Consider the following 26,415-nt stretch of genomic DNA (forward strand, 5'->3'; position numbering starts at 1 on the left):
GCACGGGTGGACACCACGGGGCCACAGAGTCATCAGACCAGGATCTGGGCGTGAGCGCTGTCACTTAGAGCTCTGTTCTGGATGATGAACTGAACTCCCTGGGCCTCAGTTTCCTCCTCTGGAAAATGGGAACAATGGGGAACAAGGAGATGGCTTGCAGAAGTGCTTAGCCTCGAACCTGACCTCCCGTGGGTGCGATCAGGGCTGACTGCCTCATCCCTCCCTCTGGTGGAGACAGAGCAGCTGGGCTTTGAACATCTGCTCAGCCACTCACTAGCTGTGTTGGGCAAGGTACCCAGTCTCTATGAGATGCGCTTCCCTGTTCTGTGAAATGGGATAACAGTACTTGCGAGCAAGGGGTGTTGTATGAGTGAGCTAAGGTACCTCTAGGATAATCCGGTGTGTTTCCCACGAAAGGGATGTCGTCACAGTGCCACTGTCCAGGGGAACACGTGGTGCGTGCCATGTGCTCCTCGGGCCATGCTTGGAGATGGCAAAGTTATCCCAGCCTGAGCCCCATGCCCCTTGCAAAGTGGCCAGCACCGGGCTGGGCCCAGACAGCGTAGCTGTCATCCCCACAGCATCAGTGAGGGGTCAGACGCCACAGGCAGGCTTCTGACACGCGCATCTGCCGGGGGCCCCACACCTCAGCTTCATGTGTACCCCGCACGTCCCATGGGGAGAAGACACTGTGCCGGGATCCGGGATGTCCTTTCCCGGCATCAACCCCTTCCCCAGGAAAGCTGCACCGGCTCTGTCTGGAACCTCATCAAGGTTCCGACTTCTCTTGCAGACACTGTCATGCCTAAGAGGCTGAACCCACACTGTCCGGGGGCATTACCAGGCCGATTCCCCCGTGCTGAGCGCCTTCTGTGTGCCGGCACTGCACTGAGCCTGCACTCCGGAGCCAGGCACTTGCGCTTGAGTCACAGCTCTGCCACTTAACTGGGGCAAGAAACTTAAGCGCTCTGTGTCTCAGTTTCCTCGTCTGTCAAAGGCAAAGAACAAGGGCACCTGTCTCCTGGGATTAACACGAAGCCGGCTTAGCTGAGCTTGTCACGGACTATCTATCCTCACATTATTCCTTCTAGATCCCTCCTGCCAGTGGGGAGGGCCTTCGGGAAAGAGGGACAAGCTGCCTCAGGAAGGAAGGACTGGAAACCGGCTCATGCTCTCTGTGGAGGCAGGTGTGGGAGCTGGGGGAGGCGGAAGCTCGGGAAGGAGGCCATGCCTCCCCCAGCCCTCCCGGCCCGGCCCGAGCTAAGCTCTGGAGGACTGCGCCGTGACATTGGGCACTCCTGAATACCAAAAGGCCACAGAAGTTTGGACACGGCCTGCAGGGACCACGGATGGGGTTTGGTCCCAGATCAGAATTAACCCGCTGCCCTTGACCTACATTTCTTGCAGGAGAGGAACTTTTCCTGGGGGCCACGGGCAGGCCTGAGAAAGGGACTTTCCCTCCCGGCTTGCCCCTTCTGGCCGGGTATGTGGCTTTTTTTGTGGAGCTGAGGCCGCTGGGCAGGCGGGCTGGTTGAAGCGGACTCTGAGCTGCATTTGGGTGTCTGCAGACACGTCTCCTCCCATTTCCCTTTGGCCTCGTGCAGGGAGATGACGGTCAAGCCCTGAGACCCCTGTGGTGTGGCCCTGGGGCTGGCAGTGGAGTGTGGCCAGTCTAGCGGACGAAGGAGGCAGAGAAACTCAGGCAACAAGAGCCCAGCCTTCAGAGTTTTGGCTCCGGCGCTCTGAGGCTGTGTGCCCTCGGACAGGTTGCTTCACTTCTCTGTGCTTCGGCTTCCGCATCTGCAAAGCCGGGCAGGAAGGACCGCGGTGAGGATGAGCCGGTGTAGTGTTTGTAAACACAGCAGCGCCTGCCATGTGGCCCTTCCCGAAATGAGTGAGAAACTGCCTCGAACCATCTGCCATGCCAGCAGGTGGGAAAGGAGAGCAGAGAGCTCGCGAATGCTCTGGAGTACCGCGGTGTGTTGGTAACTCTGCCTGCCACCGAGGGACCACGGGGCGCCACGCCGCTGACCGAGCGTCGGGAGCAGGCGGACCCACGGAGACCCGAGAGGCGTGGGGTCCGGGGCGGGGCCGGGCTGAACCGCGACAGAGCATGCGCGGTCTTCTGGGGGGGGAGGGGCAGGTTTTATAGCTAACTCCTGGGGGTGATTGATGATAACACAGAAAGTTACTCTAAAAGTCACTGCATCGTACACCTGACGTGGGGGTTTGGGGATACAGAAAACATACTATGGAAGGCAGTATGAAGTTTCCTCCAACAATTAAAAGTAGAACTACCATATGATCTGGCAATATCACTTCTGCTATTTATCTGAAGGAAAGGAAAAAACTAACTTGGAAAGGTATGTACACCTCCATGTGTATATATATGTATATATACACACACACACAATGGAATGTGACCCAGCCACAGAAAAGGAAATCCTGTTTGCAACAACACGGATGGACCTTGAGGGCATTATGCTAAGTGAGATAAATCATAAGGGGACACACACTGTATGGCATCAGTTACTCGTGGAACCTAAAAACCCACCAAAATCTGAAAAACAACAAAAACCTACAAGCAAGCAAACAAACAAAACCTAACGGAGCTCAAGGACACAGAGAACAGACTGGTGGCCGCCAGAGGCAGGGGGTGGATGGGGAAATGGGGGGAGGGGGCCAAAACGTACGAACTTCATGGAGATGTGATAAATAAGTCGTGGAGATGCAATGCACAACGTGGTGACTGCGGTTGGTAATACAGCACTGTATATTTGAAAGTTGCTAAGAAAATAGATCTTAAAAGTTCCCATCACAAGAAAAACAAGCATTTGTAACTGCGTAGTGGTGACAGGTGTTAACCAGACTTAAACGTACTGATCACTTCACAATATCTACAAATGTTAGCTCATCACGTTGTTACCTAAAATGAACGCTGTATGTCAATCATATCTCAATTTTAAAAATTTGGTTTGCTAAGCTTTGGCCGTGTGACGCTAATTTTTGGGTGAGTGATTTAACTTCTCTGAGCTTCAGTTTCTCTACCTATTGAATGCAGAAAATGGAGCCAGCACCCTGCTTTGCTCTGAGGACTAACGGAGATACAGCCTGTATCTGGCACGGTGATGACAAGGGGTAGGCCTTCCCCCTCCCTTTGCCCCGGGTATGGGGTCCTCCATGAATTACCAGAACAGTGAAAGCTAACACTTGGTCACTGGTCTAAGTGCTTTTCCCTGTATGAACTCACTAAGTCCTTACAAAACCCTGTGTAAGTCAGGAACTGCTATTGCCCCCATTTTACAGATGAGGAAACTCAGAGACTCTGGCCCAACCTCAAGGCTTCCTACAGAAGATCTCACGTAACGGTGACAGTGAACACCCACTGGGGAGGGGCTGGCGGTGGCTTTGCTGGGGACCCGTGAGGGCTCATTGTTCCTTCTTAGCACCTTCATTGCTCAGGTAAGACCCAGGGACTTGCTCCAGCTCGTCAGCCCCCCCAAGGCAGAGCCCGCCCCCCCTGTGTGCCTCAGCACCCCTCAGAGCCACCCCGGGGCCCTCTCACCTCGGGCAGTGTCCCCTCTGTCTCCCACACCTTGATGAAGACCCAGAGAGGGATGCAGAGCATGGAGGAGAGGGCCATGAGCCAGCCGATTCCGTAGCCCCAGGTGGGGTAGGTATAGATGTTGTTGTACTTGAGAGGCTTGTACTTGACCAGGAAGAAGATGAAGATGCCCTGTGGAGAGACGGGGAGAGGTCCCTGGGGGCCGGCCTTCCGGCCCGTGTGACAGCCTCGGGCAGGTGGGGCCCCACCCCGGGTCACCGTCACCATGCGCACAGGGAGGGGACTCCCACAGAGCCCAGCACCTCCCCGGGCTGTGAGCTCCTTCCCACCCCAGGAGCCTCGTCCGAGGGTGGGCTCTGCTGGGTCAGGAATTTTCATTGTTCCCTAGCTACCTCTTAGGCCTTGCTTTCAAAGTTGCCTTTCAAAACTTTGATGTGTGAAGATGCTTTACATGCCAAGAACCAGGTGAAGCGCGGTGGGGCTGCATTTGTTATTAAACATCCGTATTCACAGAGTCCCCTCACAGCTTTACCCTCAGTTAACAGCAAAGCCAGACACTGTCCTCGGTATGACCCATGGCCCCCCTGGAGACAGGCCCCGGATGCTCAGCTTGCGGGTATGGAATCTAAGGCTTCGAGAAGGGAGGGGATGTGCTCATGGCCCCACAGCAAGCTGGTGGCAGACCTGGGGTCCCAGTGAGGCCCCTCCCCGGCCGAGCCCACAAACTGTCCCCATGGTTCCAACTTAGAAAGCTGTCGGGTGCCTTGGACTCTGCATCCACAGAGGGTCACCCAGGGGGCCATCACCTCCTCGGTTTCAGGCCCGGCCAGCCTTGCGGTGCTAGAGGGAGAGGCGGGCGGGTGGCTGGAGGCAGCTGCTGGCGGGTCCCTTACCGCACAGATCCCGGGGGTCACAACCTTCCAGCACCATTTAATGAGCGACAGTGGCCGGTAGCCAATCATGTCTTCGATGTTATCGTAGAAGCGATTGCTTCCTGCACAGAATAAAACAGACAGCCACACACCCCAGAGAATTTCTGTACAAGACTCAGAGAGGAGGCTGGAAGGGTCTGCTTTCCCCAGCCCGAGACAGACAAACGATGGCAGGGACCTTATTTACCATGTTGTAGCCACCAAGATGCTACGTACGAGAGGTTTCCGAATTTACCACAGTAGGAGGAATTCTGGTCCCATAAGGGAAAGACGCTTACTGACCTTGGGCAGTGAGGCCCAGGAGACACTGAGGAGGAAACATTCCTCTTTGAGAGAAATGTGGTCCCTTTGAAGGGCAGACCCAGGGTCTGGCCCACATGCATGGGGGCAGGGTCAGGGCTCTGAAGGTGCCTCCTTGGCTGGACTGTTAATGAGCGGGGCAGCCCACAGGGGGCCCCGTTCCCAAGCTGTGCTCACAGTGGGGGTGTCCACCACCACTGAGTCCCGATCCTCATTGATTCATTTGGTACAGGAGGAAACAAGAGGACCACAAGGCTGCTGCTGATGGAGAGCCAGGCACCGTGCCGGGTGAGGACTGCTCCATTTTACAGATGGGAAAATTGAGGCTCAGGCGCAGAGAGGCACAGGCCCAAGGTCACAGTACCTGAGTCTGGAACCCTGCCCTGTCCTGCAGAGGTGTAAGAACAAGAAACTCTCTGGACGAGCATGGAAGGCCGAGCCCCTGAGGGACAGGAGGAAGAGGTGGACGCGGAGGGAGAGCAGCCACGGAGGACCCAGGCCCCGCGGCGGGCTGCTGGGCCTCCACTCACCGTACACCCAGCCGATGCAGACACACTCGAAGATGGCCACAAAGAGAAGGCACATCCCGCTGGCGGCGTAGGAGTCGAAGAGCTGGAAGATGTACATGCCGCCCTGCAGAGCGGGAGGACAGACACACGGACAGAGGGACGCACACACACGGGAGAGCAGGGTTGGGAAGGGCCTCCGCTCTGCGCCGTGGCTACCGCAGGCCAGCAGCCGTTGCCGCCAGGCACACCGCTTCTCCCCAGCCTCCCCACGCCGTATGCCCTCTGCGCCGGGCACCCCGTAAGATTCCACCCTCTGGGCTTCCTCAGACCGCAGTGGCTTGTCTTGTCTGTTCCCCCAAATGCCAGAGACAACACGCACCACCAGAGGCTGGAGGTCGGGGGGGCCTCGGCCCCCTCCCTGATGGCTCTAACAGCCTCCCCCGGCCTCCCTCTCTGAGGCCCTTCGGCACATCAGCTTTCACCAGGACCTTTACAACCCGCAAATCCAACCACGTGGCTCCGCAGCCTGCGTTACCCCTCGCTGCTGGGGGTCTGCCAGTCACAGCCACCCTCCCCCTCGGCCTTGTCCACCCTTCCTAGCCGCCAACTTCGGCATGCTCCCCCCCCCCCCGCCCCGCCGAACAGACCAAGGCATCGTCTTGTTCCTGTGCTTTTGCACATGCTGTTCCCTTTGACTCGGTACGTTCTTTCAAAGCTCAGCTGAGATGTCGCCTCATCTAGGAAGCCCTCCCTGGCGGCCTCTGTAGTGCACTGTATGGCTTCACAGTTTTTAAACCAGTTTTCTCATCGGCTGCTCTGTGAGCTCTGGGCTTCCGCGGGGGAGGCCCCCACACCGGCTTTCTTTGTCTCCTGCCAGCGCGGGGCCTGGCTCGAAGTAGGTCTCCAGCAGTTGCACGCTGCATTGAGTGCAGTGAGAGCCTCACGGCGGAGGGACTCTGAACGCTTTGTCCACAGCCGAGTCCATTTCTGGTCAGGGACTCGGCACACAGTAGGTGCGCAGTGTTTGTGGGGTGTGGGAATACCGTGGGCCAGCTCTGTGGCATATGGATCTGTCATGATGGACCTCAGGGAAAGGCCTGGGAGGTGTCAGCTCCGGCGGCCAAGGTGATCCAGGAAGGTTCCTAAAAAGGAGGAAGGGCATCGGGGCGGGCAGAGGCGGGGAGGCCGGCGGCGGGTGTGGGAAGGGTTGGGAACCTTACAGAAAGTCTTTACAGCACATGACTGGACTTCGGGGAGCGTGACCCACAGGAGAAATGAAGGTGGAAAAGGGAATGAGGGTCCGGTTGGGGGAGGCATAGTGAATGCCCGGACAGGGGGTCAGGGGCCAGGACAAAGCCTGACAGCCTCCTGTGTGGCTGCTACGGGGACAGCTAACGCGAGGGAGAGAGGCTGGCCCGGCTGGCAGGAAGTGGTGGGGGCCGGCGCTATTTGGCCACACAAATCTGGTTGAGCCGCTGATCTTGGGCCGGTGTGAGTGCGGCCAGATATGCAGATTCTCTAGAACAGGCCAGAGATCCAGGTTTTCACGAGCAATGTTTCTCTCCTGAATAGCTGGCAACCTCTTCGCGTTCTTAGAAACACAGTGGGGGTGAAGCAAAGGGGATCTCTGGGCCGTATCTGGTCCGGGCCCTCCCACCGGAGCCGGATGTGGTGGGTATTCAGGTCCGAGAGTCAGGAGCCGGCCGGAGGCTCCCCCGTGACTAGCAGTGGGCTTGGCTTTCCGAGTTAGAAGCGGAGCCCATGCTCCCAACTGCTCTCCGGGGCGTCTCCTTCCACCGACACCACACACGCGTAGGCAGCGCGCCCCAAGCACCAGGCTCCGACCGAACCGCTTGCCGTGTCTCAGTCTGGTTGATCCTACGGCGTGTGCGATTATGGGGCAGGCAGACTGCTGTCCTCCACACTCAGGGGGAAATCAAGGCACAGGGTGGTGGGAAGGCCTGCCGCAGGTCATCCAGCTCTAGCCAGTCCCTGGGCTGAGGACCAGCCCGGCCGATGCTCTCCGCTCTCTAGCACACAGGAAGAGCGGAAATCTGTGGCCTATTTCCCCCCCAGAGCCCAGCTTTAAATGCATATACATAAGGGAGAAGAGCTTGCCGGCAATTACCGTGAAGGCTGGGGCCGACATGGCCCATTTAGCAATTTGAACTTCTCTGGTCACTCGCTGGCAGATTTCCTGCGTGGAGGCAGAGGTCGGCACGTGAAGCCCGTGTGTCTGCTGATGAACGGTCAGCACAGCGCTAGCTCCCCACTGGGCCAGGTGGCACCCTGGGCAGACCCAGGCCCTCCTGCTGAAGGGTGGGCACGGGGGTTCTGTGAGGCTGGGGGCGCCCAGCACAGGCCATCTGGCAGGGTCCCCTTCCCGCCTGCTCCGGGCCAGTGACATCCACGCCAACGGCTGATCTTGTAGCCCAGTCCCTGTCAGCCCCCTTTAACACATCACGTTAACCCCCCAATTTGTACATAGGGGACAAAAAGCTCTACTTTGTGTAATTCATCAGCACTTAATGAAGCCCTGCTCACTGCAGGGCTGCTTTCCCGTGTGGGGAGAGATGGAAACGGAAAGGGCCACACCATTCATTTGCTCACGGCTGATTATCACTCCCATTAATGTGACAATGACTAGGGGTGCTAATAACACCAGCCCCCACGCCCCAGCGCCCACCAGCTCTGAGGCCCCACGGGAACAGAGCCGGGCAAGGCCAGCTCCTGTTTTCAAGGACCTCAGAGCCTGGCAGGGGAGAGAAGGGTGCGAGGTGGGGGCGGGGGGGCCGGGTCATTCTAAGGTGGGAGAAAGGCTGGGCTGAGCCTGGAACAAAGTGCTTGGAGGAAAGAAAGCAGGGGAGGCTTCCAGGAGGCAGGCTCCGAGCTGAGAAGCAGAGGATGCTGAGGATTCTCCAGACCGACTTCACCGTCGCCTCAGCTGCTTTGATGGGTCTGGAGTTCCCTCATCTCTTCCCATGTTCAAAACCTCTTCTTGTCTCCTGGAACAGTTCTCTGTATTTTTTTTTCTTTTTAAATTAATTGATTTTGTGAGTTTGGGGAAAGAGATACCTAATCTCACCACCCCAAGGTACTTGAGAAAGTATTGGACAGGATGGTTGCAGGAGAAACATGGTATTTCGAGAGAGGTTTTTTTTTTTTTGAATGTTTATTTATTTTTGAGAGAGAGAAAGAGACAGAGAAAGAACAGGGGAGGGGCATAAAGAGAAGGAGACACAGAATCTGAAGCAGCTCCAGGCTCTGAGCTGTCAGCACAGAGCCTGACACAGGGCTCGAATCCACGAACTGTGAGATCATGACCTGAGCCGAAGCCTGATGCTTTACTGACTGAGCCACCCAGGCGCCCCAAGAGTCTCAATTTGAGGGGTTAATGGTGAGCCCCTCCTCTCTCACAGGCCTAGCAGAGGCAAGAAGGGGGATACCCAGGGGGGAGGGGCTCAGACACACAGTGCCTGAAGGTGCCACACGTCCTCATGTGTGCGTGTTTTCCCAGTGATGCTCCAGAAAAGCCTGCTCTGAACTTCAGTCCAAGAGCAATGCCTGGGAGAAGGGTGCAGAGCTGACACTGTCCCTTTCACCCGGAAGTTACAGAGACGGTGGCCCGGGCATCCAGACGCCCATGACTACAGACAAACCCAGTATACTTCCCTTTCCAAGTTTTACTCCCCTTTGGTAGTGACCATGGTGACCTTTAGCTGAGCATTCACACACGTAAGACATTGTGCTCGGGGCTCAAGGACAGCTCCCAATGATTTGCACGGCAACCCATTACAAAGAGGAGAAACTGAGTCCTAGAGAAGTACTAGACCCGGCCAGGGTCCCATGGCCAATTCCAGAGCTGGGCTTTGACCTCAGACCTGCCTAACCCAGAGCCCAGGCACTTAACCTTCACCTTGCCGTGCCCACATCGCTCACCTCCGTTAGCATCACGAGGCCCAGGAAGTAGGAGACGATGGACAGAGCCAGGATGAGCAGCTCCCGCCGGTAGCCCCTCCGGAAGACCTTGGGGTACATGTCCACCACGGCGGTCACGAGGCTTTCCACGCACACAAACTGCACAGGGCAGAGAGGAGGGTGTCAAGCCCGGGAGAAAGTCGGTTCTTAGCGGCCCTGGCCCAGCACAAGTGCAAGTCGTCTAACCCCCGGGCCTCCCGCCCACTGGCCAGACCTTCCTCCCCATGCTCACGCTGACGGAGGGCCCGGAAGTGACAGCAATCCCAGCACTTACAGGACTCCAGCAAGCCCACGGAACAGGTGGGGCCCTGAGGCTCAGAGAGGGGAAGTAACCTGCCCAAGGCCACTCAGCAAGGGGGTGGCAGAGGCAGGACTTGAACTGGGGTCTCCTGACTCCAGCGCTAGAACTCCTTCTCCCCCATGCTTCGCGTCACGTGCCTACGTGCTGGGCGCTGTTCTGGGGCCGACTGCTTAAATGAGACGCGATCTGGGAGGCAAGCTGGGCATCTCTGAAACTGTCCTGAGAGCCGAGTGCTCTGGTCAGTCTCTGCAGGCCGGGCTAGATTTCCTCATTCTCCAGGACTGTGACAGCCCCTCCGTCCTTTGCTTCTGCTGGACAAATACCCCTCGGATGGATGGAGAGCAGTCCGAGGTTGTGTTTCTGCCGTGGGAGGGTCTGGGCCCGGCCAGGCTCAAGACAGCACGGCTTCAGCCACTGTCTGTGTCCCACCAGACTGAGATGGGGCCAGACACGCGGCATCGGAGCATCAGCGCCCAGCCCGGACATCCCAACACGCCAGTCACCCTCTTCTCTGGGCGCTTCCAGCACTGGGGGCAGATCTGCATAAGCCTTTTCCCGACTGCTCCTTCTTGCCCCCAGCTCAGGCAGAACAGACCCTTCCTCTCCTCTATCCCAGGCCACCCCCTGCCTCACCTCAGGGGGCCCGTGCTTGCTTATATCTGTCTCCTTACAAGGGGGGGGGGGCCCTGGAGGGCAGGGGCCACATCGTTTTCATCTCTTTCCAGTGGCACAGAGGAGATGCCTCAGAAAAGGCTGGTAGGTTAATAAGAAGAAGAAATCATGGCAAATGCATGGTACTCATGCTGAGCCAGGCTCTGTTTTAAGCACTTAACAGATACTAATTTACTTCATGTCTATGGTACTATTATTATCCCTGTTTCATAAGGGAGGACATGGAAGCATAGGGGTGGGCCACCTGCCTGTGGTCACACAGGTGTTCAGTAACACAGCCTGGGTGGGAAGCAGGCCGTCGTGTCCTAGAGACTGGGCTTTGACCGCCGAGCTAGCCTGCCAGGAGGGAGGGCGGTAAAAGGAGTGACAAATCCTTTGGCTGGTCACCATGTGGAGACGTTCCCTTCCCTGAGGCCATTTCTTGGCCCCAGATCCTTTCTACTGTTCGTTTCTACCTCCTCAGCAAAGGTATTTCCAACTTCACTGTGCCAGGGCCTGAAGCACAGAGAGGTCAAGTGACTAGCCTGGAGGTAACACAGCTGGTGAGCACTGCGGAACCGTGGCCCAGGCTCTGGGCTACCCTGTGTCTACAGGAAGGCTGGCTGCACTCATCCTTTCTCCAGGGTCCCCAGGGAAGGAAGGAGATGCAGTTCAGGGAAGGCTGTCTGTCCAGGACCCAAACTGAAGAGACGTCAGGGCATGAGGGCTAAGAGGCACAAAGACCTGGGTGCATGTCCCGGCAAGTCACTCAGCCTCAGTTTCTTCACCTGCAAAATGGGGATGACAAAGGGCCCTCGGGGCATGTGGTTACTGTGACAAGGAACAGAGGATGTGGCCCAGGCACAGGGCACACACGCGGGTGGGGAGCAGAGCGCCGTCTGCCCGCTGGGCCCCCAGGTCTCCCTTGCTAACAGGAGCCTCTCAGCCCACATGCTGGCTCCGCTCAGCACCCCCAGGGACTCAGAGCCCAGGGCCCGGCCCCACGCCCCCTGCAGGGCAGTCAGGGTCACACACAAGTGGCCAGCCCCTCCCAGGCCTCGGCCCTCAGCAACAGAAGGGAAGCAACTTAGCAGTTTCTGAGGACTCAGCCAGGGGAGGAAACTGGACTTGGCTGGGTTCGCAGACACCCCGGCCGTGACGTGTGGCTGCTAAGTGACGTGCACAAGGCGGGGGGTGGGGGGCAGCACCTTGCTGATGGGCTGTGACAGCAGAGCCACCAGCCTTGGGAAGAAGATGTTCACTGGGGCTCCCAGGAAAGCCCACTGTGCAGCAACAGCAGGGAAAAGGGCAGATGTGGGAGAGTGGACAGTAACCTGGGGCCACAGTGGGGGGGGGGGGGTCTGGCTGGAAAACCGAGGAGGGACTGGAGGGCTGGAGGGCGGGCTGTGGGGAGTTTACAGGGTGAGATTAAGTGCACGCATTCGTGAGGAGAAAAGGGAAAATGTGCACAGATAAATTGCTGGTTCTAACTATACACCCTTCACTGGGGAAGGCAGGCTGCCGAGAGGTGGGTGGGCGGGGGGAGCCCTATTAGCAGCAACAGAGAGGAGAGCAGGCGGTGGGCTGCGGGGCAGGTGGGGGCTGGTGGTGGTGCCGAGGACCCATGTGGCCGCCTGGAGTGTGTGGGGGGCCGTGACACAGGGAGGAAGGAAGGAAGAAGGTACTTTTCTGTGTTCCCGTGTCCCCCACCATTTGACTGGGGCAGGGACACAGGTGGTTGAGCCCTCGGATATGCCATTAACTATAACCCTCTCTCGGGGAATTTCTTCCCGCTTGCTAAGTGGTGCTACCGGGCAGGAGCTATTTTCGCCGAACAGAAGTATTTAGCAAGTTTTTTAAAATTTTTGATTGGGAGTTGGGAATTCCAGGGAAGGAAAAGTATGTCTGGGAAGATGCGGAGGGACCCATACAGGGGTGTCTGGGGGTGACTGATTGTGGAGACCACCTGGGGGGGTATGCTGAGAGGGGACCGGGGTGGGGACGGCAGGCTGCGCCCTGACCAGCAGCACCTAGAGGTGGTGATAGGCCCCTGAGCTGCTCCCGAGAGCCGTGTCGGGCCTCCCTGCCCTCCCGGCCCGGGTTCTCCCCCTTACCTGGCTGTCCAGGCCCAGGAAGATGAGCATCATGAAGAACAGGGCGGCCCACAGGGGCGAGAGGGGCATCATGGTGACAGCCTTGGGGTAAGCGATAAAGGCCAGGCCGGGGCCTAGAGAGGAAGGAGAGAGACAGAGGTGCGGCGGGGGGGGGGGGGGGGGGGGGGGGGGGGGGGGGGGGGGGGGGGGGGGGGGGGGGGGGGGGGAGCTTGGTCCCTAGTTCAATTGTTATTTAAATTCATCATATATTAAGTGCCCCCTTTGTGCCAGGCGCTATGCCTAATTCGCCCTCAAGTCAACGTAAATCTCCTGTGCAGTTGGTACTATTATGATGCCCATTGTGGGGATGAGCAAGCTGAGGCACAGACAGGTAAGCAAGGGTCAGCAGGGGTCAGGATTCAAACCCAGGTTGGTCTGACGCATAGACTTTCCTCCACACTGACCTACCTGTCTGTTCTCACTGGGCCAGGCAGGCGGGGCGGTGGCTTGTCATTAAAATGCAGATTCTCAGGCCCCGCTCGCGGATTCCGATTGGGTCAGCCTTGGGGGGGGCGGGGTTCCAAATGGGGCGCAGGAGTCCTCGCTCGGACAGATGCTCCTCTACCCCAGGCTGTGTCTGTGCCCACCCTCACTTAACTTTGCTCCAAAGAGAGAGCTTGGTTAGCATGTCCTGAGGACGAGCTTTATTAATTTCGAGGGAGAGATACCTGATGCTCTAGCCGGTCAAGCGCACAGGTTGGCCTGGGTTCACATGCTTTTATTCTTTACTGGGATCTCTATCTGTCCCCTCAGCTGAAAACTGGGGATGATAAAGTCCTACCTAAGGGAGTGGTTTTAAGAATTCAGTTCAGTAAGATGGTGCAGAATATGAAAAGCACTTAAAATAAATGCTCGATAAACATTAACCGATTAGTTTTTACCTGAAAAGCAACATTATTAAAGTCTAATTTACCTACAATAAGCACTCATTTGCATTGTACAAGTTCAGTGAGTTTTGAAGTGTATGTACCCAGACAGCTGCATTCAAGATACAGAACATTTCTACGGCCCCATCGGGCCCTCTGTGGTTTCTCTGCTCCCATTCCCTGTCTTAGCTCCAGGCAGTCGTTGATCTGATTTTTCATTTTTTTCGCCTTGCATTAGCTTTGCCCATCCTATTTAGGAGTGGAATTGCTGGCTCGTATGGTAACATATTCTTTCTTTCTTTCTTTCTTTTTTGCAATGCCATTTGTTTATTTTATCTTTAAAAATAGTTTATTGTCAAGTTGGTTTCCATAGAACACCCAGTGCTCATCCCCACAAGTGCCCTCCTCCATGCCCATCACCCCCCTTCCCCACCCCCCCACCCCTATCAGTCCTCAGTTTGTTCTCAGCATTCAAGAGTCTCTCATGGTTTGCCTCCCTCCCTCTCCCCCACGATGTCCCCCTTCTTCTCCCCCACGGTCCTCCGTTAAGTTCCTCCTAATCCTCCTATACGTGCAGACATACGGTATCTGTCCTTCTCTGCCTGACTCATTTCGCTCAGCATAACACCCTCAAGGTCCGTCCATGTTGCTACCCGTGGCCACATTTCATTCTTTCTCATTGCCTTGTAGTATTCCATCGTATAGATAAACCACATCTTCTTGATCCATTCGTCCGTTGATGGACACTTAGGCTCTTTCCATGTTTTGGCTGTTGTGGAGAGTGCTGCTGTGAACGCTGGGGTACATGGGCCCCTATGCATCAGCACTCCTGTATCCCTTGGGTAGATTCCTAGCAGTGCTATTGCTGGGTGATAGGGGAGTTCTATTGTTAATGTTTTGAGGAACCTCCACACTGTTTTCCAGAGGGGCTGCATATGGTAACATAGTCTTAACTTCCTAAGAAATGCCAAACAGATTTCCAAAGCAGCTGCCATTTTACATTTCTGCCAGGGATGTGGGAGGGTTCCAGTGACCTCACAGCCTTGCCAACACCTGATGTCAGACGTGGGGTATTGTCACATAGCTTTGCTGCCTGCTCAAACACCTTCTTGTGTGAAGTCCTGGAGTTTGCCCATTTCTTACTGGGTTGTCTCCTTTGTATTGAGTTGTGAGAATTCCTGATATATTTGGGACATAAATCCTTTAGCAGAGAAGTACGATTAATATTTCCTCCTCGTCTGTGGCTTCCCTAGTCATTCTCTTAACGGTATCTTGGGAAGAGCAGAAGTCTTAAAATTTCCACTTGTTTGTTGCTTGCATACAAAAATACAGCAGGTTTTTGTCTATTGTCCTTTATTCCCATGACCATACTAAGTTCACTTACTAATTTTTTGTGTGGTTTTCTTACAATTTTATATGTGGTCAGTCATACTGTTTATGAAAAAATAGAGTTTTTATTCTTCCTTTCCAATCTTAATGATTTTTATTCATTTTTCTTGCTTTACTGCACTCTCTAAAAATTCTAATACCATATGGAATAAAAGCAGAAAAAGCGTACAGCCATGTTTTATTTCTGATTTTAGGGGCGAGAATTCAATATTTAATTGCCAGGAAATTAACATTTGTGCAATACTATTAATTAAACTACAGACCTTTTTTTTTTAATTATCTATCAGTTTTTTTCTCCTTATCCAATTCTAGATTCCACACTGCACTTCATGATCGTATTTATTTCCTCTCCTCCACATCTGCAATAATTCCCCAATCTTTTATCTTTCCTTGACATTTTCCATGAGTACTGGTCATTCTTTCGCATAATGTTCCTCTGGATGTGTTTGTCTGATGTTTTCTCATTATTAAACAGAGGTTATGCAATTTTTTTTGGCAAGAACATCACAGAAGTAATGCTGTGTCCTTCTCAGCTCATCAGGCTAAAGGGGCACATGACATCCTTAAACCTCAGTACCGGTGATGTCTACCCTGATTACTTGGTTAGGTTGGTGAATGCCAGTCTTCTCCACTGTAAAGTTACTGCGTTTCCCTCTATAACGGATAAATATCTTGGAGGAGGATACTTTGAGTTTATGAAAATATCCTGTTTCAAGTAAAACTTTTACCCACTGATTTTAGTATCCATTGGTAGATCTTGTCTGCAGCAATAATTCCTTTGGGGTTTCTTTTCTTCCTTCCTTCTACATTTATTAATTAGAATTCTTCTGTAAGAAAGAGCTTTTCCTGGGGCGCCTGGGTGGCTTAGTCGGTTAAGCGTCCGACTTTCGCTTAGGCCATGATCTCGCGGTTCGTGTGTTCGAGCCCCGCATCGGGCTCTGTGCTGACTGCCAGCTCAGAGCCTGGAGCCTGTTTCAGTCTGTGACTCCCTCTCTCTCTGACCCTCCCCTGCTCACGCTGTCTCTCTCTCTCTCTCCTAGAAATAAATAAAAAAAACTTAAAAAAAGAAAAACTTAAAAAAAAAAAAAGAAAGAGCTTTTCCTTCACACTCATTTATTGAACTTTTATTTATTTCAGTGTGGACTCCTGGGTATTCAGTTTATTCTATGGATTACAATCCAAAACTATCGTTATTTATTTTGCTAATCAAATCGTTCCAGGCTTGGCTACTGGGGGTTTCTTCAGAAGTTTGGTGCCTCTATCCTTTTTCTGAGTACTTCCTTATTTTCTGGCACTACTAAATGTTTCAGCTTCATCACGCCTGGCTCCAGCACTAGAATCAACTGTTTCCCCAAGGAGCTTTGGTTCCTTTAATGGGAAAATGGTGTTCAGAAACCAAGATCTGGCTTCTGGGTTTGTTCATTTGTGCTATGGGGATATCACTTCTACAGGCCCTCTCAGCACACAAAGCAGGGAGACACTTGTATATCTAACACACACACACACAACACACACACACACACGTTTCTATATCTATCTGCATGTATTTTAAACCCATGAGTCCATCCCGATGCCTCCAATTCTAATACAGTTCACTGTAGCTTCTCCATTTTCTTTATTTGTAACATCTTCCTCAGTGAAAACTCTGTCTCTAATGATCTATATTGACTTGTTTGCTCAGTCCTCATATACACGTACAATAGTTACAGAATTGCAAACTCATACTCCTGTACTAACAAGAGAACAGTACAGTAATTTTTGTTTTTAGCCTTATAGTGTCCAGTCAAAATACTGTTTCCAGAAATGGACTTAGATTAGGTCTTTTCTTTACCATTCTCTTTTGCGTGGTTACATTATTTATTTGTAATGCATTTAGGTTCATTTCTTACTGTTTATATTCCATTTTAATTCCACTCACATAGAGGAACTGTTTATTTGGTGCTACATGAAACGTTACTGTTACCGTGGTTCTCTAAGACCAGAGCTAATAAAAATATACTGAGAAGTATTGTTTCCTTTTTCATCCTTACTTAATTCCACCCTTCTTTCTATCTCTTCTCCACTCACACCCTAGAGGTAACCATTCTCTTTATTTTTTAGTTTATCCTTTCCATATTTCTTTTGCATAAATGAGCAGACATACTTCCTTGCATCTCCTTCTTTCTTATACAAGGGGTAGGATTTTATGGATATCTGCTTTTTAAACTTAAACACACACACATTTATCATTTAAAAAGTACTCACCAATTTCCATTTACTTGATTATTTTTATATTGTGAATGAGTGTTGGATTTTTTCAAAGATTCTTTTAGTATATATGAAGATAATTTTATAATTTATTTCACTTGGGCTATTAATAGGGTGTATACGATATTAGTGGATTTCCTAGCATTAAACCAACCTTGCGTTATTCCTGGAATAAATCCTACTTGGACGTGGTGTATTACCTTCTTAATGTGATTTTGGATTCTAATAGTTTGGATCTGGATTTACCAATATTTTATTTACTATTTTTACATCAATATCATGAGTGATATTTTGTTTCTTTGCATTGTCTGTTTGGTGTAGGGAGTTGATAAGTTTCCCTTCCTTTTCCCTCTGGAACAATTCATAGAGCACTGGGATTATCTGGTCCTTGATTTTTTTATTTGTTATGTTTACTTACTTCCTTACTTATTATTTGTTTATTCATTTATAGAGAAAAGTGTGAGTTGGGGAGGGGCAGAAAGGAAGGGACAGAGAGAACCGCAAGCAGCCCTGCACACAGTCCCTCTGTGTCAGCACAGAGCCGATGTGGGGCTGGACCTCATGAACTATGAGATCATGACCTGAGCCAAAATCAAGAGTCAGACACTTAACCAGCTGAGCCAACCTGGGTCCTTGAAGGTTTGATACAATTATCCGAGAAGCCATCTGGGCCTAGTGTTGCTTTTGTTTTTGTTTTTGTTTAGTTTTGTTGGTGGGGTAGTTCCTTAACAACTTTATCTATTCCTTCTATGGAAATTGGCTTAGATTTTCTGAATCCAATGTGGTCGATTGTGGCAAACTGTTTTTTTCCTAGGAAAATATTCATTTCATCTAAGTTTTCAAATTTTTGTGTAGAGAAGACTACAAAGCAGTCTCTTGTGATTTTACTTTTTAAAAATTTTAAATCTTATTTAACCCCTGGTTAACATAGAGTGTAATAATGATTTCTGGAAAGAATTTAGTGATTCATCACTTACATACGACACCCAGTACCCATTAAAGATGGGCATCCTTAATGCCCATCAACCATTTAGCCCATCACCCCCATACCTCCCCTCCAACAACTCAAGTTTATTCTCTGAATTGAAGAGTCTCCTTATGATTTGCCTCCCTCTCTCTTTTTATCTTATTTTTCCTTCCAGTCCCCTATGTTCATCTGTTTTGTTTCTTAAATTCCACATACGAGTGAAATCATATATTTATCTTTCGCTGACTGACTTATTTCACTTAGCATATAAATGTCTTCCACTTCAATGGTTGTTTCCCCTTTATCATTTCTTACTTCGCTATTGCTATGTTCTTTTTTCTTGGCCATCTGACATTTGTATATTTTTATTGTTTTTAAAAACCCAGAATTTTGTTAATCAAATCTACTGTTTGTAATTATATATCTATAATTATTCCATTCCTTCCTGCTCTTATCTTTATTATTTCCTTTCTTGCGCTTTCTTTTGGTTCATTTTGCTGTTGTTTTTCTGAACAGGGAACGTAATTAATTTCCATTCTTTCACTTTTACTGATAAATGTTTTTAGTATTATTATTTTATTATCAGTTTACTCCTATCTATGTCTCCTTGTACCTCCTGCAGTTTTGTTTCATAGAGGTTATTGCTGTGTTATTTGGTGCATATATTTTTATGTGTGCTGTATGTTTTTTATGAATTATAGCTTTTACCATTAAAAAATATCGTTTGTAATGCTTAGTGCTGTGGGGCTTGAATTCTACTTTGCCTCATATCAGGATTGCTGTCATTGTCCATCTCCTTATTTTTAGCTCTTATGAATCACTTTGTTTTAGGTGTATCTCTTATATACAGCATATACTTGGGTCATGTTTTGTGAGCCAAATTGAAAATCTTTTTCTTTTAATAGATGAATTAAGGCCACGTTCATTCATATGGTCAGTCTTAATATTTTATTGTTATGTGTATTTTAAAATATTTGCTATATTTCTCTATTAGTCATGTATTCTTTGTTCTTTTATTTATAAATGTTTTTTGGTATTAGGAAGGTTTATATTTTTGTTCTAGTGGTTACCTTTATACTTACATCTTTTAAAAATGCCCTTAGACCCTTATATTTTCTTATTTAAACCTTCACTTCCTGGCTTTCCAAATCTGTCCCCCCACCTCCCATATTATTTGAAACCATTTCTTGTCCATACAACAATGAAGTTTTCTGTTTTCCTTTTGTCTTCTCTCTCCATCTTTTAGGTGGATGATTTCTACTCTGTTAACAGTACAACAGCATATTTCTACATTACTCCTCTATCTTCTTCCCCACCTTTGTTTTGGTCTTAGATGTGTACTTAAATATTTTTGAGGGCTTACCATCAGTCTTTTTTCTAACTTTTCCTAGTCATTACTGGGTGGGACGAAGCTCACCCTATAGTAGATTCCTCCAAAGGACTTATGAATGTGGAAGTCTCAAAGTTCTGTTTAAAATGGCTTTCCTATGCCTTTACATTTTCTATAGCCTTGATTCATATTTCTTTTTGCAAATAAATTAAAAAAAGATACTGCTTCATAGATCCCTTTCTTTGTATGCAGGTTTGGAAAAGTATGATACCAGTTTAACTCTTTTGCCCTTTTAAGTTATTTAATCTTTTTTGTTTGGAAGCCCTGAGGATTTTATCTTTATCTTTGAAAGCTAATATCTTTACCAGAATGTCTTGGAATTAATCAATCTGAGTTAATTTTCACTAGTACCTGAGAAGTCCTTTCAATGTGTAGATTGAGCTCTTTTTCTGTTTCTGCAATGTCTTCTTGGATTATAGTTTTAATTATTACCTCTGTTTTCCATTGTTTTATTTTCTTCTTAAAAATTTTTTTTAAATGTTTATTTTTGATATAGAGAGAGAGACATTGTGAGCAGGGGAGGGTCAGAGAGGGAGGGAGACACAGAATCCAAAGCAGGCTCCAAGCTGTCAGCACAGAGCCCTATGCAGGGCTCGAACCCATGAACTGTGAAGTCATGCCCTGAGCCGAAGTCAGACGCTTAACCAACTGAGCCACCCAGGTGCTCCTATTTTTCTTCTTTAGGGACTCTATAATATGAATATATATTTCTTTGCTGGCCTTCAATTTGTAGTTTTTGGTTGGATCATTTTCACCTCTTTATGTCATTTTCATTCACCTGGTTGTTTTCTTTCTTTTTTCAAAATGCCCCTTTGTTTGCCTGGCTCAGTGGCTCAGTTGGTTAAGCATCCAACTTCATGATCTTGTGGTTTGTGAGTTCAAGCCCTGGTTCTGTGCTGGTGGCTCAGAACCTGAAGCCTGCTCAGATCCTGTGTCTCCCCCTCTCTCTGCCCTTTGCCTGCTCTCTCTCTCTCTCAAAAATAAATAAACATTAAAAAGTTTTTCATAAGAAAAAAAAAGAAAATGCCCCTTTATTGAGACTATTCTCCAGTGGACATTTTATAATTTATTCCTCATTTCTGAGATAACTTGGCCTTATCTTTTTTCTCATTTTTTCTCTCTGAGTTCAATTAACTTTCTCTTCATTCATTCCTGTTCCCTCTTCTCCTATCTGGTAGTTTTAAAATCCCAGGTTCAAGGTTTTTGTTTGTTTTTCTCATATCCTCAGATGCTTGTTTGAGTATATTTAATTCTCTCTGGAGTGCTGACTTATAATTTTCCTCTATTTCATGGTTGATTTCACGGTCTTTGATAGGTGGGGCATTTCTATTCCTGATTTCCTGCAATAGTTCTGTATGGACTTGACTTTTCTTGTGACTCACGTTCTTGAGTGTTTTATACTATTCCCAACTTGCTAGTGCCTTCTTTCGTCAGTATGGCAAAGTCGAGGTACTTTAGCAGCTTTTTGTTTTGATGTTGGGGGAGGGTAATCTCTCCTTTCCACAACCTGATTTTATGGTTCTCTTTGGTTTTGCAGGACTTTATTTTCTCTCTCTCTCTCTCTCTCTCTCTCTTTTTTTTTTTTTTTGGTTTTCCTTTCACCATCTAATCATCAAAGGGTGCCTCTCCCGTTCTTTTTGCCTTTTTCTCCCCCAGATGTTCTACGTTTCAAATGGTGTCTCCTTTAAATTGTGCCTGTTCCTTTAAATGGCCCCTGTTCCTTAAATGGGACACTGAATCTTCTCTGTTATCCCTGCTAAGGGATCTGTCTGGATCTTTTCCAGGATTTTCAGACCTACAGTGAATTTAATCGTTCTGGTGACTGCTGCAAACCACTCTTACTTAGGTCCCTTCACCAGCCTCTCTGTCTTCTGTCTCCCCCACAGTTTTTCTCAGTTTGCCTTTGTTCATCACAAAGCCTTAGCAGCTGTGAGGGTGCAGGTGGTAGCAGAAGGGATTCTGCCCTGGCATTAGTAATTTTTCTTTTTGTTACAGTTACCTGTAGCTTCAACATTTTCTGTCTTTGAGTTATGCAGGGGCATGGTTTTGTATAAAATATATTTTCCCTCTTGTTGTTTTCTTGTTTGGGAAGACAACTAGGATATAAGTAGCTATACAGCTCTCATAGTCCTCAGATATTCAGAGGTCTTACGTACTCTAATTTTTAAAAGACTGTGTAAGATTGATACTATTTTTTTCTTACATGTTTGGTAGAATTCACCAGTGACACCATCAGAGCTTCAAGTTTTCTTGGTAGAAAGGTTTTTGGTAATGAATCCAATGTCTTTTAGAAGTATAGAGCTATTCAGTGTTTCTATTTCTTCCTGAGTCATTTTGAGTAAATTATATTCTTAAAGGGATTTGTCTATTTAATCTACACTATCAAATATATTAGCTTGAAGTTAATCATAATATTTCCTATTCTTATTTTTAATGTCTGTAGAATCTGTTGCTGTACCTTTTCTTTCATTCCTGATATTAGTAATTTGTGTTTTCTTTCACTTTTTCCCCTTGATTAGTCTTGATAGGGGATATAAATTTTGTTGTCTTTTTTAATACCAAATTTGGCTTTGGAGTTTTACTGAGGCTATGTCTTACCTTTATTATTTCTTTGTTTCTACTTACTTTAGGTTTAATTTATACTTCTTCTCTTTAGCTTCTTCAGGTAGAAACTTAACTTTTTTACTTTAAATCCTTCTAATTATGCTTTAAAGTTATAAATTTCCCTGTAAGTACTTTAACTGCATCTTATAAGTTTTGATATGTTGTGTTTTCATTACCATTCAGTTTGAAATATTTTCTTCTTTGATCCATGGGAAATTTAGCAACATGTTGCTTACCTTACATATACTTAAGGATTTTCTAGATATATTTTTGTTATGGCTTTAAAATTTAATTCACTGGTAGTGAGAGAATATACCTTAATTTCAATCTTTTGAAACCTAATGAAATTTAATTTATGGCCCAATTTATATCCTATCTTGGTGAATGTTTCATGTTCATTTGAAAAGAACTGTACTTTGCAGTTGTTCCTTACAGTGGTTTATAAATGTCAGTTCAGCCAATTTGTTTGACAGTATTCAGATCTCTATGTCTTTATTAATATTTTGTATAGTTTTTTTTTTAAACTTTTTTTTTTTAATGTTTTATTTATTTCTAGGAGAGAGACAGCGTGAGCAGGGGAGGGTCAGAGAGAGAGGGAGTCACAGACTGAAACAGGCTCCAGGCTCTGAGCTGGCAGCACAGAGCCCGACGCGGGGCTCGAACCCACAAACCGCGAGATCATGACCTGAGCGAAAGTCGGACGCTCAACCGACTAAGCCACCCAGGCGTCCCTAATATTTTGTATAGTTGTTTTAACATTAGTGATCAAGGGATGTTAAAATCTCCAATTATGATTGTGAGTTTGTCTATTTTTCCTTTTCGTTTGTCAGTTTTTGCTTCACACATTTTATTTTTAAATGTTTATTTATTTATTTAGAGAGGTGGGGAGAGAGAGGTGGGGGTGGGGAGGGGTGCACAGAGAAAGAGAGAGAGAGAATTTCAGGCAGGCTCCACACGGTCATCATGGAGCCTGACGCAGGGCTCAAACCCACGAACTGTGAGATCATGACCTGAGCCGAAATCAAGAGTCAGATACTCAACCAACTGAGTCCCCTAGGTGCCACTGCTTCATGTTTTAAAAATCCTTGTCATTAGGTACCAACATGTTAAGGATTAGCTGTCTTATAAATGAACTGCCCTGTTTATAAACATTATGAAGTGCCCCCTCTCATGATCTCTAGTAATACTCTTTGACTTGAAGTCTACTCTGTATGATATTAAGATAGCAAAGCCACTTTTCTTATGCTTGTTGTTTACATGGTATTATCTTTTTATTTTGTTTTACACTTTATCTGTGCCTTTAAGTTTAAAGTATCTCTTGTTGAAAGCTTATGGTTGAGTCTTGCTCATTTACTCAGTCTGATAATCTCTGCCTTTTACCTGGCGTATTTGGCTCATTTGCATTTAATGTAATTATTGATATAGCTGGGTATAATTTTACCATTTCATATTTGTCTCCTTTTGTCCCTTCTGAATCTTGGGGTTTTGTTTGTTTATTCTGTTGTGTTTTTCTTGCCTTCTTTTGGGCTGATCAATATTTTGATATATTCAATTGTATTTTAACTAAGCTTTGTAGCTCTACCTCTTATTATTATTTTCTAAGCAGCTAGCAAACAATACGCATCCATAACTCATCAAAGTCTATCTTGAGTTAACAATGTATCACTTAATCCTGCCACCACACATCTGACTCTTTCCACTTCTGATGATCATCCTGACATTTTCTGCCTTGAAACAGAATTCAGGACTTAACCACGTCAGTAATTATGAAATGAAAACAGACAGATACTTCAATTAAAAGACATAGATAATCAGACTGGATAAAAAAGCAAGATCCAATTATAAGCTGTCTAAAATCTCAACCTCCAGGAGAGGGTATCTTACAGAAAGGTCACAGAAACAGACCAAGGGGCATGTGGGTAAGGGCTGGGATCACAGCATGACAAAATCTGAGCTCTGTTAGAAGTATACATTGCCTTTCTGTCCCAGTTTCCAGGTATGCTGGAACATCCCATTGAGCATTCTGCCATCTAATTAGGTATTTTCCAAGAATCACTCATCAGAAAGCGAGCCGCCCGGGTCCTTCTGAGCAAGGTGAGGTGGCTACATGCTCACTTAAAACTTGTAATTTCTCCATATGGCAGATGATCCCAAGGAGAATCGTAGCCGGACCCATACACCCAACCAAGGGTACAGAGCAGATTTACCTGCTGGATCCCAGGAGCAATACGGGAAGGTGAGTGAGGAAAGGCTAGAGCCAGGTTGTTACTCCTATGAACGGTGTGACTTTGGGCGAACCACTTCAGGCTCTGAGGTACAGGGTCCTTGTCTCAGTGGGCGTGGTAAAGCCCAGGGCTGCTGTTTATGTGAAGAGTGCCCCCTGCAGGTGTTCAGGGCATACTCTGCACAGCCATGAGTGGCGGCCCTGACAAAGCCAACCCTGCAGAGGTGCTGTGAGCATTTCGTGAGGTAGACTATGAAAAACAACCACCCCAGAGCCTGACAAGTGAGACAGAGTAAATCCATTATGGTCCATCCATCCAGTGGAATACCACATAGCCATGAAAACTCTTGATTGAAAATCTCTGTTTACTGAGGCAGAAAGTTCTTCGTGCTTTATTGTGAAGGGGGAAATGTAGCCTACTGAACACCAAGGATAATTTGATCTGATTCCCATCACCACACATACGGATACATAGGCATGGAAAATGCCATGACAGGAAAACCCCAAAGTGTTGTCAGATTTGGAGTACTTCCCTTTGTTAAGATTTCCACATTTTTCTACCATGAATATGCTTTCAATTTGAAATTAGAAAAAAAATAAAACTTATTTTTAGTTGGCTCTTTTCCTTTCTGTGACTCCTCTCTGAACTTCCTCTATAAAATGGAAATAATGAAGAAAAGAGAAAAAATAATGCTGCAGATAACTTATCCCACTCAACACCTAAGGCAGACACTAGGACCTTCAGTTTATAGAGGAGGAAATGGATTCCTGGGGTTGGCAATGCTCCCGTGGAGAAGGGGATACTCTCTCTTCACCGGGCTGTCCCGAGTTCGATGACAGGAAGGAGTGTGGATGTTTGGTCAAGTGCCAGGTGCACACAGTGGGCAGTAGGATGTCATGGTCAGAGCCTGGGCTCCGGAGCCAGATGGCCTGTATTAAATCCCAGCTCTGTCTCTTCCAGCTCGTATAATCTTGACTAAGTGACTTCACCTCTCTGAGCCTCAGCTTCCTTATCTGTAAAGCAGGGGGAGCAAAAGCACCACGCTGGAGGGCTGAGCTGAGGGTCACGTAGGACAGCTCTGTGCCAGAGCAGGCACTTGGTGAATGAGAGCGCTGGTCATAAGAATGGCCTCCCGGCTAGCTCCAGGGCCCTGATTTCAGCAGGGACTGTCTCTCTCTGACATACACTATCAGGAGGAAGGTGGACCCTGAGTGGTCACAGAGCAGAGCTTTGCAACCATGTTCTTGCTCTGATGTCCACTCCACCACCCCGCCCAGCTTGGTGGGTTACAGGGGCGCTTCCCGATCTATGCACAGCACACAAAACAGGACACTGTGGACCAGCATTTCAACAGAGGCCCCGTGGCTCCCAGGAGTGCTAGGGGGTGGTTGCAATAAATGAGGGCATGCCTGGCATTGAGTGGATGGAGGCCAGAAAGGCTGAGCCCCCTGTGCTGTTCCTGACAAGCCGTTCTGCTAGGCACTCTTGCAGGTGAAAAACTTACTTAGACTTAACCGAGTTTAGAATCTAGTCACCTGTCAGGAGAACACAAACCATTTTCATACTTTTTAACACACATCGAATTTTCCTAGAATTCAAACACCACGTAAATCAAGGCCATTTTGTGCACTCCCCTCGGCAACAACAACTCTGCCTGTGGTGTGTTGGATACAAACACGCATCAGCCTATACTTAAGAACGTCACACTCAGTGATTCTACATCTGGAAGAGAGAAAGGGAGAGAAAGGTCCTCCAAGCAGAGGGGACGGTATGTGCAAAGACCCTGTGGTGGGAGGAGCAAGTGAGGCTGCAAAAGCGGATCACTGCAGCAGGGCAGCGTGAGCACGAGGGGATGATGTGGGGGGTAGGCTACAAAGGCTGGGCAACACGGGGCCTTGGGGCCACGCTAAGAGTCCACTAGTGTGAGAAGTGAAGGAGAGCTTTTCTTCTGAGAAGGACATGTTCAGCTCTGCATTTTGAAAGGAAACAACCTACACATGGAAGAGAAGGGGCACTAGTGGAGGCTGGGAGGCCAGCGGAAGGCTCCCGCAGTCATCCAGGTGAGCGGTGATGGTGGTCTGGGCTGGTGGGGCGACAGAGTCGCTGGGGGGAAGCACAGGAAGTGGAGCACCCCGGGGGAGGCGGAAGCTATACAACAGCAGGGTGCCTCGGATATGGCAACGAGGAGGTGTCCCGGTTTCTGCCCCAGGACCCTGGTCTGAGGATGGATGGCGGGACCGCCTCCTAAGGCCTGGACCCGGGAGAAGAGTGAGCTGGGGAGGCAGACCATATCTGTGCCACGACCTTCAGTCACCCCAGGCCTCCCTCGCCTTTGGCG

At 48.7% G+C, this 26,415-nt stretch overlaps 1 protein-coding gene across 1 annotated transcript in view; it reads right to left on the reverse strand.

The window, feature by feature from the left end:
* SLC6A11 (solute carrier family 6 member 11) overlaps window positions 1-26,415 on the reverse strand; it is a 134,669-nt gene that overhangs the window by 317 nt on the left and 107,937 nt on the right. The window contains exons 9-13 of the mRNA XM_039231416.1: window positions 12,351-12,463; window positions 9,246-9,383; window positions 5,328-5,430; window positions 4,459-4,559; window positions 3,566-3,736 (exon numbers count right to left, since the gene is read on the reverse strand). Of these exons, the coding sequence (XP_039087347.1) occupies window positions 3,566-3,736; window positions 4,459-4,559; window positions 5,328-5,430; window positions 9,246-9,383; window positions 12,351-12,463 (626 nt within the window). The remainder of the gene's footprint in view (window positions 1-3,565; window positions 3,737-4,458; window positions 4,560-5,327; window positions 5,431-9,245; window positions 9,384-12,350; window positions 12,464-26,415) is intronic.

Source organism: Hyaena hyaena, unplaced genomic scaffold, assembly GCF_003009895.1.
Source record: "Hyaena hyaena isolate Hyena2069 unplaced genomic scaffold, ASM300989v1 scaffold_56, whole genome shotgun sequence".
In the NCBI taxonomy this organism is placed as follows: domain Eukaryota; kingdom Metazoa; phylum Chordata; class Mammalia; order Carnivora; family Hyaenidae; genus Hyaena; species Hyaena hyaena.